Source organism: Phyllobates terribilis, unplaced genomic scaffold, assembly GCF_046119375.1.
Source record: "Phyllobates terribilis strain yellow unplaced genomic scaffold, ASM4611937v1 Scaffold_11__3_contigs__length_659146591, whole genome shotgun sequence".
Lineage (NCBI taxonomy): Eukaryota > Metazoa > Chordata > Amphibia > Anura > Dendrobatidae > Phyllobates > Phyllobates terribilis.
The window spans coordinates 150,972,004-150,986,247 of record NW_027362771.1 but is presented as its reverse complement, the minus strand read 5'-3'; the positions used below and the strand labels follow the sequence as shown (position 1 = coordinate 150,986,247).

Genomic DNA, 14,244 nt, shown 5'->3' with positions numbered 1-14,244 from the left:
AAAATAGTTATCATTTTGTGATACAACGTATACCATATTTCAACTCAGAAATTGGCCATTTTACTTACTTTCGCACATGTTAGGTTCCCCAGTTTTACCATTTGCAGCTTTCCACACTCGGTCATTATAAAGGGGAGCACACTGCTCACAGTGATGTCCTGCTGTATTGTGCTTACAAATACATTGACCATGAACCTGTAAAGTGAAAACACATCAGTCCAATTCTGATTTACAGAACAAGAAAAGTGTTGAATGAAGTACTATGTATACCTTGGGAGAGATTTATTAATGCATTACACCAGATTTCTGGCAACTAAATGAAAACAGTAGCAGGCGAAATCAGGCTGTGTTCAAAAAAAGCATTTAAAGACTTGGCACTCGGATGTGATTCAAAACAGATTGCCTGTGCAGTGCTGAGAGCGCTTCTCCTGTTTAGTGGTGGATACCGCACTGCTCTCAGCGCTAGAATCTAACTGGACACTGATGAAGGTCGAATTACAGACCAAAACGTTTCTGGTTTTCAGGATTATTTTCACAAATAAATGATCATCCTGTTTTGAATCACATTTGAGTGCCAAGTCTTTAAATGCTTATTAATGGGATAGGATCTTACTTGTGCACCAACGTACTGGAAGTGCCGTGATTTACTTTTTCACTGTGTTCAGAAATATGCACCATTCAGTAGGTGGGAGCCATGTTAAGGAAGATGGTATATTGGCACATGCAGCGCCACATTTACAAACCAATGGACCAATTTTACAAGATGATGACGATTTATTTTTAGAATGTGGTGTAAAATTGATCTGCATGGAATTAGAAAAAGAAAGCTGCCAAAACCAATTTTGAACCTAATCCACTGTGATAATGTTTTTCTTGTGCCAACCATAAAACACATAAGCTATCACTTTGCTGTAAGTCAGTGACTCCGAGGTATATTGAAGAGGCAGTATGATCTTCCATATATGTTCAGCCTAAAAGTAGGCTAATCTAGTAACATTTCAAGATTACAGTACATTACTTACAGGATGAAATATTCAGTATAGAGGAGAGCAATGCCAGGAAACTTATGATTAGGGTTTCACATGCCAGTCTTAATATAAAAGCACAGATGAGTAAGATGCTCAGGCTAAGAAATTTGGGGCACCTTGGACTGTCCAAGCCCACAATCTGAAATCTATGACAGTCATGAGCTAGAGTAGGTTTTCAATGTCATTTATGTCAATTTGTGATATAAATTATAGTAAACCCGCAGCACCGTGTTCTAAACCCCATATATTTTCTTTAAAAAAAGTGTCAAAAGCGGCGTAAAACTGGAAAAAGTCACATATTTTAGTACTGCTTTTGTTTTTTGCACTGGATTTAATAAATCCCTTTTCTGTAAGCAGTACCTAATCAAATATAGATGACTGTGCCTAACATTTACATTATGGCAATATGCATTACTGTAAAATAATAAATTACTCGAAACGTAAGATTTTTTAATAGAGAAATACGTTTTATGACATAGTAAAACAACTATACAATAATCATTTTCTGAAATGTTTTTTCCCAGTATTTTAAGGCTAAATCAACAAACCCCTATGGTCAACATACAAATATCATAATAATGGGAAGGCAGTTAGGGTTTATTGAATATGTTAGATATTTTGACATGACAGGCATTTCTTTCTAAAACATGAAATGTTTGCTCATTGGGCCTGCGTGAGGTGGAGATCCATCTTTCAAGAACTCTCTTTTCTAAGAAGTCAGCAGTGTTTACACTAAGATGACTGTCATTTAATATTCTCTCTTAGGAACCTCAAAGTATTCTCTTGTTTATCCTAAAAAAAACATTTATACATTTTGTACGTTTGACACCATCTCCTGAAAAGTGCTGAGGTTATTATTCATACAGAACAAGGCAAACAAAACCCCAAAAAGCATACATCAAAATATTTTAAATTAATTCATTTCAACGCTTTGAAAATGACATGAAAGTAAAAAACAAAGCTTACAAATTTCATATGGCTCACTGGCAAAATAAATAAAAAACGCTTATCATCAAATATGAATTATGGAGTTTCATCAATGGGGCCATCCAAGACGTTTGGTATTAAAGGGGTGGTCCGAAACAAAGATTAATTTTAATCCTAAATGTCTGTCTATTTATTGTAACAATCTAATCTCTTTTCTAATATACTTTCATTAAAAATTCTCTATCATTCCCTCACTACACTAACTGCTTTATTATTATTTTTTACCTACTTCCAGTTTGACACTTCGTTTGGGAACCTCCAGTGCATGCTGGGATACTCAAACAAGACGTTATCAGGGGGCAGAGGTTGTGGTCAGTGCCGCAGTTTCTGCCCCACCCTGAAACTGTCAGAGGTGACCAGGCAGGCAGGCAGGAAGAAGGGACCAGCTCCGCACCCGAATGTGAAGTCACTTGCGAGGGTGGGGCTGGTCTCGGCTTGCGGGGTAATCTCTTTACAATGCACCCTGACAGTGCACTCTCTTCCCGGAGACTAAAAAAAAATCGTAAAAGTTAACTCGAATAAGGGTATGTGCCCATGTAGCGTTTTACAAGCGCATATGCTGCGGAATTTCCGCAGCATAAACGCTTGGTATTCTGCCCCCCATGGTCCCCAATAACAAGCCGCAATGTCAATGCCCATGCTGCGGATTTTTCCGCAGCGTTTATGCTGCGCTCAAAAATCCGCAGCATGTCCATTAATTTTGCGGACACGCAGCGTAATCGCCGCCATTGACTTGCATTGAAATGCATAATATCCGTGTCAGTACATTTGTACACACGGATATTATGCGTTTCTTTGTGCGGATGGTACCCAAGTCTGGAGGAGAGGAGACTCTCATCCAGACCTGAGTACCATAGAAACTGTAAAAAAAAGAATTTAAATAAAAAAATAAAGATTATACTCACCTTCCGATGTCGTCCCGGTGTTTTGTCTGCTCCCTCCGGTGTCTTGCAATGCTCGCGCTGTTGTGAAGGACCTGCCATGACGTCACTGAGTCATGTGACCCATCACATGGCTCAATGACGTCACCGCAGGTCCTTCACACCACCGCGAGCATTGCAAGAGACCGAACGCAGCAGAGATAACACCGGGAAGACACCGGAAGGTAAGTATAATCTTTTTTTTTATTATTTTTTACCATTCTATTCTTTTTTCTAACTATTACGTGGTCACACAATAGAAAACCATGCCGGTTGAATGGATTTATATAGTGTGAACAAGTTGTCAAGCACTTTTCCAAGTGATGCTAAAATCGCTTGGAAAAGCTCTTGATAACCCGCATGCAGAAATGCATGCAAAGACGCTTGACAAACGCTTCTACCTGGCGGGAAAAACGCGTGTAAAAACCGCATGCGTTTTTCCTGCCAGGGAGAAGCGTAAAAAATATGCAGCATTTCTGCATCGTGGGCACATAGCCTAACTCCTTTTTCACTCATTAAAAAGATTGACAATTTGTTAAAAATAGATATTTTCTGTATCCCTGCATCCATAAAAATCTGATTTATGATAATACAAAATCATTTAACCTGTATGGTAAATACCATATAGTTTAAAAAACAAACACACACATAATTGTGGGGGCATTTTAGTTACCCACTCTCCCTTAAAATGCAGTAAGAAAAATCAAAAACATCTTATGTACCCCAACAAGGTATCAATAAAAACGCCAGCTTGCTCCACAATAAACAAAAGCCTTCAACCCATCAACAGAAAAAAAAAGAAAAAAGTTATGGATCATAAAAAAGAGGCATCACAAACCAACTTGTTTTACAAATATTTTTTACCACTAAAAAAATAAAAGCCAAAAACTATCCAAGTTTGCCATCGCCATTATCATACGGACCTGAAGAATCATATGGCCTGGTCATTTTTGCAGCACAATGAACGCTGCAAAAATGAAAAAAAAACCTCAGAATTGCATTTTTTATCATTTTACCGCACATTGATTTTTTCCCCATTTTTCATTGGTGGGTGTGGCCCCCTGCAGGGCTCAGCACCCTTAAGTCCCCGTCTCACATAGCGAGATCGCTAGCGAGATCGCTGCTGTGTCACGGTTTTGGTGACGCAACAGCGACCTCACCAGCGATGTCGCTATGTGTGACACTTTGCAGCGATCAGGCCCCTGCTGTGAGGTCGCTGATTGCTGCAAAGTGTCCTGGACCATTTTTTTGGTCGTTGGCCTCCCGCTGGCCAGCACACATCGCTGTGTGTGACCAGCGGGACCAACGATCAGGCTGGTATCCATGGTAAACATCGGGTTACTAGGGGCACGCGCGCACTTAGTAACCCGCTGTTTACCATGGATACCACTCTGCTACGGTGCGCGGGAGGTTACCGTTCACTTTAGCAGAGTCGTATCCATGATAAACATCGGGTTACTAAGTGCGCGTGTGCCCCTAGTAACCCGATGTTTATCATGGATACGACTCTGCTAAGGTGAACGGTAACCTCCCGCGCACCGTAGCAGAGTGGTATCCATGGTAAACATCGGGTTACTAGGGGCACACGCGCACTTAGTAACCCGATGTTTATCATGGATACGACTCTGCTAAAGTGAACGGTAACCTCCCGCGCACCGTAGCAGAGTGGTATCCATGGTAAACATCGGGTTACTAGGGGCACACGCGCACTTAGTAACCCGCTGTTTATCATGGTTACGAGCCTGCTCCTGCTTCAGCAGCAGGCTGGTAACCGGGAGCAGGACATCGTGGAAAGATCCTTTCCACGATGTCGCTGCTCCCCTGATCGCTGATGAGCCTGCCTGTTTGACAGCTCACCAGCGATGTATTAGCGACGCAGCAACGATCCCTGACAGGTCCTATCATTGTCGGGATCGCAGCTGCATCGCTTAGTGTGACGGGGCCTTTATCCACCCATCTTTCCTTGACAAGATTTTAACTGCGGGCGACGCCTGGTTTCCTTTCACTTACCCACTCCTTATGAGACATGTTTGGCACATGGAATGTTAAGACATTAGTGATAAGGACCATCCATATAAAAGGTACACCTTTATGTGTATGGTTTGATGGCTTTTGCACTTTGATAACATTTTTTTAACTAAGTTCTGTACCTTATATTTTTAATGTTTACAGCTTTTATGTATTAATCAATCGCAGTGCGCTGATGCATAGAGTAAGTAAATGTTAAAACTGCATCTTTTCCAGCATTAAACAAGCCTCCAATTGCTATGTCAATGGAAGAAAAAAAGTTATGACTTTTAAAGCAGGTGGAGGTAAAAACAAAAGCATATAACCGAAAACCGGCCACAGTGGCAATGAGTTAATTTAGACAGTTGTTCATAGATGGTTGACAGTGTAGCTTACAAACTAAACCACATACCACGTAACATTTATTTCTGTTATCTCCTGATAGACACTGCCATATATTTAGATGGAAAATACAAGGTGTAGTACTTGTATGTTTAGTGTCCAGAAATTGAGAAAAGCTCAGTTGTATGACAGTTTACACGTGCACATAAAGGAGTCTACTCATGAAAGTTTAGGATACGGCTTCTGTGGGAGAATTCATATTTGCTGAACCCTGTATGAACTCACTCATTCAGTGAACATTTAAAAGTGGAAGTTCCTTTAGAGAATGGCACCAAATAGTTGTCTAGTTCACATGACATTCCAAAGAGTTTAAGGGGAAATGCCGTGCCTTCACCAGACAATTTACTTGAGTAGCTAACTCTTTTATTTTTTAAGTTTTGATAAATGACATGTATGGAAGTCATAAGACTGGAGCTTAAATAAATTGTTTTATGACTGGGATGTTGCCAAAGGGAAAAGATGCTGGGCACAATAGTAGATCTGAAAGCAGATTATATCCAAATCATATTTCTGTAAAAGTTTGGAGAATTCTCAAAATGTATTTTCAACAGTCAACGCAAATTCCATTTAGGTCACCCCAAAGACTAGATAATCTTCTAGAGTTGACTTAAGATTACTAAAAATTAATAGAAACATCTCCAACAGGACACTTTTCAGACCTCCAGATGACCAAAGCCACTATTTTGCTACTGTTACGTTAACACCTTGTGACATTGATGTTTGCAATATATGCACACACATGGAAAGAATTGTTGTTACCCTTCTGTTGAAGTAAGAAAAGCCCACAATGGTCACTGAAATAACTTGAAACTGACAAAAGTCATTTTCAATATAAAAATACTGAATATCAGCTAATGAAAATCAGATATTGTTTTAGAATTATGGTTCAACAGAAAAAGTTTAAAAAAAAACCAAATTAATGAAAATGGCTTGGACAAAAATGATGGTACCCCTAGAAAAGACTGAAAATAATTTGACCATAGGGACATGTGAAACTAAGATATGGCCTGTAATTAGCATCATTGTGTCGACAAGCTTCTAATCAGTCAGTCTACCTATTTAAGGGGTGAAAAGTAGTCATGCTGTTTGGTATCTTGGTGTGTACCACAATAAACACAGACCAAAGAGAGCCATGTAGAGAGTTGTCTCAGGAGATAAGAAAGAAAATTAAATACAAGCATGTTAAAAGGTGAAGGCTATATGACCATCTCTAAACAGGTTGATGTTCATGTTACTACAGTTGCACATATTATTGAGAAGTTTAAGGTCTATGGGACTGTAGCCAACCTGGATGTGGCCACAAAGGGAAAAGTGATGACAAATTGAAGAGACAAATAATACGAATGGCAATCAAAGATACCAGAACAACTTTCAAAGAGATTAGAGGTGAACTCCAAGGTCAAGTTACATCAGTATCAGATTGCACCATCCGTCACTGTCTTGGCCAAAGTGGACTTCATGGAAGATGACTGAGGAGGAAACCACTGTTGAAGGCAAAACATAAAAAAGCAAGACAGGAATTTGCCAAAATGAATGCTGACAAGCAAAAAAGCTTCTGGAAGAATGTCCTTTGGGCAAATGATACAAAACTAGAGCTTTCTTCCAAGTCACATCAGCTATTCATTCACACCATTGATGCATCTCTGTCCGTATAACAGCCTATCACCAACTCCACTACTATTAGATCAGGCAGCCTGCCTAGTACCATATATATACACCCAACAGGACAGACACCCCACATTACCCAGACACCACTGAAGGGCTTTTTTTTCTGTGATGTTTTATTGATGTATGAACTTTTTTCAGTGACTATGAAGAAAAATAAAAAAGAGGTTCTGGCTCTTGGAAGGATAAGAGGAAAAAAATTGCTCCAATGGGTAAAAAAATAACAGTAGAGACCCCCACAGACAAAAACACCACAGGTTCTATTGGAAGGGAACAGAATGCCCCCAACTATTTAATCCCTATAGCTAATCCATTTATTCTGCATTAACCAGCCACTTGGAGAGCTTGGGGGGAGATTTGAATAAAGTTGCAGGTTTGAGCCTTGTTCTACTATTGTGTGGATCTGTTAGTGTTAGTATATATAGTACAGGGGTCCTCAAACTTTTTAAACAGGGGGCCAGTTCACGGTCCCTCAGACCATTGGTGGGCCGGAATATAGTTTTTAAAAAAAACTATGAACAAATTCCTATGCACACTGCACATATCTTATTTTGTAGTAAAAAAAACAATACAGAAACAAATACAATATTTAAAATGAAGAACAAGTAAAGTTAAATCAACCGGTATTTCAGTAGGTAGGTAACTGTACCCAAAAGGCAGCATAGGTCCTCAATAGGCAGGTAAATGTCCCCAATAGACAGCATAGGTCCCCAATAGGCAGGTAAATGACCCCAATAGGCAGGTAAATGACCCCAATAGGCAGCATAGGTCCCCAATAGGCAGGTAAATGTCCCAAATAGGCAGCATAGGTCCCCAATAGGCAGATAAATATCCCCAATAGGCAAGTAAATGTCCCCAATAGGCAGGTAAATGTCCCCAATAGGCAGCATAGGTCCTCAATAGGCAGGCTGTTTCCCCCTTATAATGTCCTATGCTGGCTGTTCCCCCCTTATTATGCCCCATGCAGGATTTCCCTTTCTCCCACCATATAATGCCCCGTGCAAGATATCACTCCCCTGTCTTTATAATGCCCCATTCAGGATGTCACCCCCCCATATAATGCCCCATTCAGGATGTCACCCCCCCTCCCATATAATGCCCCATTCAGGATGTCACCCCCCCCCATATAATGCCCCATTCAGGATGTCACCCCCCCATATAATGCCCCATTCAGGATGTCACCCCCCCTCCCATATAATGCCCCATTCAGGATGTCACCCCCCCCATATAATGCCACATGCAGGATGTCACCCCCCCCCATATAATGCCCCATTCAGGAGGTCACCCCCCCATATAATGCCCCATTCAGGATGTCACCCCCCCCATATAGTGCCCCATTCAGGAGGTCACCCCCCCCCCATATAATGCCACATGCAGGATGTCACCCCTAATATTATGTCCCATGCCTCCATACATTAAAAAAAAAAAATCCAATACTCACCTCCCTCCTTGCCTGCTGCCGCTGCTCAGGTCCGGACTCCAGCGTCTCCGGCGTTGTCACTCTCTGCGCTGCCTGTGACGGCTCAGGGGAGGGCGCGGTGGAAAGACGTCACCGCACCCTCTGACCTGAGATGTCACAGGGAACGCAGACCAGGAAGACAGCGGATCTGCGGAGGCACGGGAGAGGTAAGTATCCGGCTGCCGGGGCTCTGAGAAAGCGGGGGGGAAGGGCGGGCGCTGACACCGCTCTCCTCTGCCCACAGCCCGGCGGGCCGGATAAAAGTCCTCCGCAGGCCGCATGTGGCCCGCGGGCCGTAGTTTGAGGACCCCTGATATAGTACATACGTGTCAAACTCGGTGGGCCAAATCTGGCCCGCGGGGTAGTTTTATTTGGCCCACGACATCAGAACCATCACTCCTATGGAGGGCCCAATATTCTGCATGGAGGACTATGTGGGGCCCATTATTCTGCATGGAGGACTATGTGGGGCCCATTATTCTGCATGGAGGACTATGTGGGGCCCATTATTCTGCATGGAGGACTATGTGGGGCCCATTATTCTGCATGGAGGACTATGTGGGGCCCATTATTCTGCATGGAGGACTATGTGGGGCCCATTATTCTGCATGGAGGACTATGTGGGGCCCATTATTCTGCATGGAGGACTATGTGGGGCCCATTATTCTGCATGGAGGACTATGTGGGGCCCATTATTCTGCATGGAGGACTATGTGGGGCCCATTATTCTGCATGGAGGACTATGTGGGGCCCATTATTCTGCATGGAGGACTATGTGGGGCCCATTATCCTGCATGGAGGACTATGTGGGGCCCATTATCCTGCATGGAGGACTATGTGGGGCCCATTATCCTGCATGGAGGACTATGTGGGGCCCATTATCCTGCATGGAGGACTATGTGGGGCCCATTATCCTGCATGGAGGACTATGTGGGGCGCATTATCCTGCATGGAGGACTATGTGGGGCGCATTATCCTGCATGGAGGACTATGTGGGGCGCATTATTCTGCATGGAGGACTATGTGGGGCGCATTATTCTGCATGGAGGACTATGTGGGGCGCATTATTCTGCATGGAGGACTATGTGGGGCCCATTATTCTGCATGGAGGACTATGTGGGGCCCATTATTCTGCATGGAGGACTATGTGGGGCCCATTATTCTGCATGGAGGACTATGTGGGGCCCATTATTCTGCATGAAAGACTATGTGGGGCCCATTATTCTGCATGAAGGACTATGTGGAGTACATTATTCTGCATGAAGGACTATGTGGGTCCCATTATTCTGTATGGAATACTAAGTGGGACGCATTATTCTGTATGGAGGACTATGTGGGGCCCATTATTCTGTATGGAGGACTATGTGGGGTCTATTATTCTGTATGGAGGACTATGTGGGGTCCATTATTCTGTATGGAGGACTATGTGGGGTCCAAAATTGAGGGCAACAGAACAGATATTATTAGCAAATATAAGACTTCCAAAAGGTATAAGGTAATCTACCAAGACCTTGGTATCCCAGTTTCAACAGTGCACCAAGCAGAGCTTTATGGGCGAAGGTCAAGGAAGAAACCATTGCTGAAGAAAAGACAAAACAAGGAACGACTGAACTTTGCCAAAGAGTACCTTGACAAACCACAATCCTTCTGGGAAAATGTTTTAGAGATTTTAGAGTGAAATGTCCTATCCAGTGTAAGAAAACTTGGTTTGGGTCGAAGATCATGGATCAATGGATCCTCCAGAAAGATAATGACCCAAAGCATACATCTAAAAGTACACAGGAATGGTTGAAAAAATAAATGGATTCTTTTAAAATGGCCAGCAATGACTCTTAACCCCATTTTCGCATTGAAAATCTTTGGGATGAGCTGAAATCTGCCATTGGGAAAAAGAACCCTGCAAACATTCAAGAGCTTGAACAAACTGCAAAGGAAAAGTGGGAGAAAATTCCAGCTGAGAAGTGCAAGAAGCTTATAGATGACTACAAGAAACATTTGGAGGCTGTCATCAATGCCAAAGGGTGTGCAACCAAGTAGTGCTTTTATTCTGTTTCTTCTTTGAAATTGCAACATGGAAGTTGAAAAGCAATGTTTTATTGTTATATTACTTTGGACCACTAATTAAAAAATTCTGAGGATATAACTTTGGTACACTTCCATTTATTTCTGAAGATATTGTACAGTCTATGAAAAAAATGAAGGGGTTCCAATAATGGTGAGCAGCAATGTATGCATTAGACAGCCAAATAGAGAAACGTAACTCCTCACTTCACCAAATACGTTTGTGTTTTACACCACTCCGTCCAACACTTGGCATTGTACTTGATGCAAGGCTTACATGCCGCTGCTGAGCCATGAAGACCCATGCCATGAGGATCCCACCCAGCACATAGGTTTTGTGATGATGGTAATGCCAGAGGAAATTTGAAACTCTACACTTATGGAATCTGCAAACCGCTGGTGAAATTGTATGCACTATAAACTTCAACTGAATGAATTTCTGCGGTTCTTAATTGCTTCTGATTTTCACTAATACTACTCACATTTGATCATGGAGTATTTGGGGGGGGGGTGAATCACGATTGGACTTGTAGCAACGGTGGCATCCTTTTACAGTCCCACACTCAAATTCAGTAAGCTCTTGTGAGTGATGGATTCTTTCACAAATGTTTTTAAAGACAGAATGCATTACTAGGCACTTGTGTTCACACTTCTTTCGCAATAAGACTGAAAAAACCCTGAAGTCAACGATTAAAGAGGAATTGTCACCAGGTCAAAAGTGGACAGTTTTACGCTTATTTTATTCCTACTGCTCCCCTGAGTATTCAATGTTTTTACTTTCTTTTTAATTATTCATACAGTTCCAGAGATATGGGCCATTTAATTTACTGTTTAAATAGTGATGGAGCTCATAGCGTTATAATGCAGAGCAGCCTAAAGACATGCCATGAAAGAAGCCTGTGAGCCAGGCCCCCAAGACAAATTAGCACTACATTAAAAAGCCCATATCTCTGAAACTGTATGGCAGGTTTAACCCCTTTACCCCCGAGGGTGGTTTGCACGTTAATGACCGAGCCAATACAAATCGGACCACTGTCACTTTATGAGGCAATTACTCTGGAACACTTCAACGGATCCCCCTGATTCTGAGGTTATTTTTTCATGACATATTGTACTTCATGATAGTGGCAAAATTTCTTCGATATCACTTGCGTTTATTTGTGAAAAAATTGGAAATTTGGCAATAATTTAGAAAATTTGGCAATTTTCAAAATTTGACATTTTTTCCCCTTAAATCAGAGAGATGATCACACAAAATAGTTAATAAATAACATTGCCCACTTGTCTACTTTACATCAGCACAATTTTGGAACCAAAATGTTTTTTTTATTAGGGAGCTATAAGGGTTAAAAGTTGACCAGCGATTTCTCATTATTACAACAAAATTTACAAAACCATTTTTTTTTTTTTTTTAGGGACCACATCACATTTGAAGTGATTTTGAGGGGCCTTTATGGCAGAAAATACCCCAAAGTGACACCATTCTAAAAACTGCACCCCTCAAGGTGCTCAAAACCACATTCAAGAAGTTTATTAACCCTTCGGGTGCTTCACAGGAATTTTTGGAATGTGGAAGAAAAAAATGAACATTTAACTGTTTTCACAAAAATGTTATTTTAGACCCCAATTTTTTTATTTTTGTAGGGGTAACAGGAAAAAATAGACCCCAAAATTTGTTGTGCAATTTCCCCTGAGCACGCAGATACCCTATACGTGGGGGAAAACCACTGTTTGGGCGCACGGCAGGGCTCAGAAGGGTAGGAGCGCCATTTGACTTTTTGAATGTAAAATTTGCTGGAATAATTAGCGGATGCCATGCTGTGTTTGGTCAGCCCCTGATGTGCCTAAACAGTGGAAACCCCCCCACAAGTGACACCATTTTGGAAAGTAGACCCCACAGGGAACTTATCTAGATGTGTGGTGAGCACCCTTAACCCCCAGGTGCTTCACAGAAGTTTATAACATGGAGCCGTGAAAAAAAAAAAAAAAAATCAAACTTTTTCCACAAAAATGATCTTTTAGCCTCAAATGTTTTATTTTCACAAGGGTAAGAGGAGAAAATGGAACCTAAAACCTGTTGTGCAATTTCTCCTGAGTATGCCAATACCCCATATGTGGGGAAAATACACTGTTTGGGCGCACGTCAGGGTTCAGAAGGGAAGGCGCACTGTGTGACTTTTTGAACGCAAAATTGGCTGAAATCAAGAGCGGACATCATGTCGCATATCGGGAGCCCCTGATGTGCGTAAATAGTGGAAACCCCCGATAATTGATTCCATTTTGTAAAATAGACCCCTCAAGGATTTTATCAAGGGGTATAGTGTACATGTTGAACCCAGAGGTACAACAGAATTTGATAACATTAGGTCATCATATTGAATAAGTTGTCATTAGTCTTGAGCAATTGCTCGCTACTTGAGTTTGCATCGGGTACTCGGGTATGCACCATGTATCATGGGTGCTCAAGTGACATGTTCAAGTCCCTGCCCTGCATGTTTCACGGTTGTTAGCCACCCAAAAAAAAAATGTGGGGATCGCTTGTGCATGCCAGGGGCTCCCAGAAACATTTTTTTGGGCCGCAAAGCATATGGGGCAGAGACTAGAGCATGTCACTTGAACACCCGTGTTACTCAATGCATACCCGGCACCCGATGCAAACTCAACTAGCAAGCACTTGCGCTCAACACTGGTCGCCATAGTGTCAGCATTTTTTTTCTTTACTATTGAAAAAAATCCAATCCTAACCCCAACCCTAGCCCAACCCTAGCCCAACCCCAACCCTAGCCCTACCCTAACCCTAGCCCAACCCTAACCCTAGCACAACCCTAACCCTAGCACAACCCTAACCCTAGGGTTTATTTTTTACGCCGTTCCTCGTGTGGAGTAAATGATTAGACAACTTTATTCTTCGGGTCGGTGCGATTACAGCGATACTAGATTCATATTGAGTTTTTATGATTGACAGCTGTCACACACTAAAAGACGCTTTTTTTTTGGGCAAAGACTAGTTTTTGCATCACCATATTTTAAGAGCTATAATTTTTCCATATTTAGACTGACAGAGTCATGTAAGGGCTTTGCTTTTAGCGGGACAAGTTGACGTTTTTATAGGTCCCATTTTCGGCACGTGATATTTTTTAATCGCTTTCTATTCCGATTTTTGGGAAGCAGAATAAACAAAAATCAGCAATTCCAGAATTGTTTTTTTGGCGTTGTTTTTAAGCAGTTCCGCGTATGGTAAAATTGATAAGGCAGCTTTATTCTTTGGGTCAGTATGTTTACAACGGTACCACATTTATATCTTTTTTTATGCTTTTGCGCTTTTACACAATAAAAACTATTTGAGAAAATTTTTTTTTTGTATCGCTTTATTCTGAGAGCTATAACTTTTTTAATTTTTCGGATGATGGGGCTGTATGGCAGCTTGTTTTTTGCGGGACAAGAGGACGTTTTCAGCAGTACCATTTTTATTTACATTAGTCTTTTTGATCGCGTGTTATTCCATTTTTTGTTTGGCGGTATGATGATAAAGCATTGTTTTTTGCTTGTTGTTTTTTTTTTTTTTTTTTTTAACAGTGTGCACTAAAGGGGTTAACTAGTGGGACAGTTTTATAGGTCAGGTCGTTCCGGACGCGTCGATACCAAATATGTGTACTTTTATTGGTTTATTTTTTTTTCATAATAAATAAATATTATGGGTACAATATATTTTTAT

At 41.5% G+C, this 14,244-nt stretch overlaps 1 protein-coding gene across 2 annotated transcripts in view; it reads right to left on the bottom strand.

Moving 5' to 3' along the window:
* NTN4 (netrin 4) overlaps positions 1–14,244 on the bottom strand; it is a 164,917-nt gene that overhangs the window by 58,844 nt on the left and 91,829 nt on the right. For both annotated transcript variants that reach the window (XM_073651676.1, XM_073651675.1), the window contains one exon: positions 69–195. In XM_073651676.1, coding sequence (XP_073507777.1) covers positions 69–195 — 127 coding nt within the window. The remainder of the gene's footprint in view (positions 1–68; positions 196–14,244) is intronic.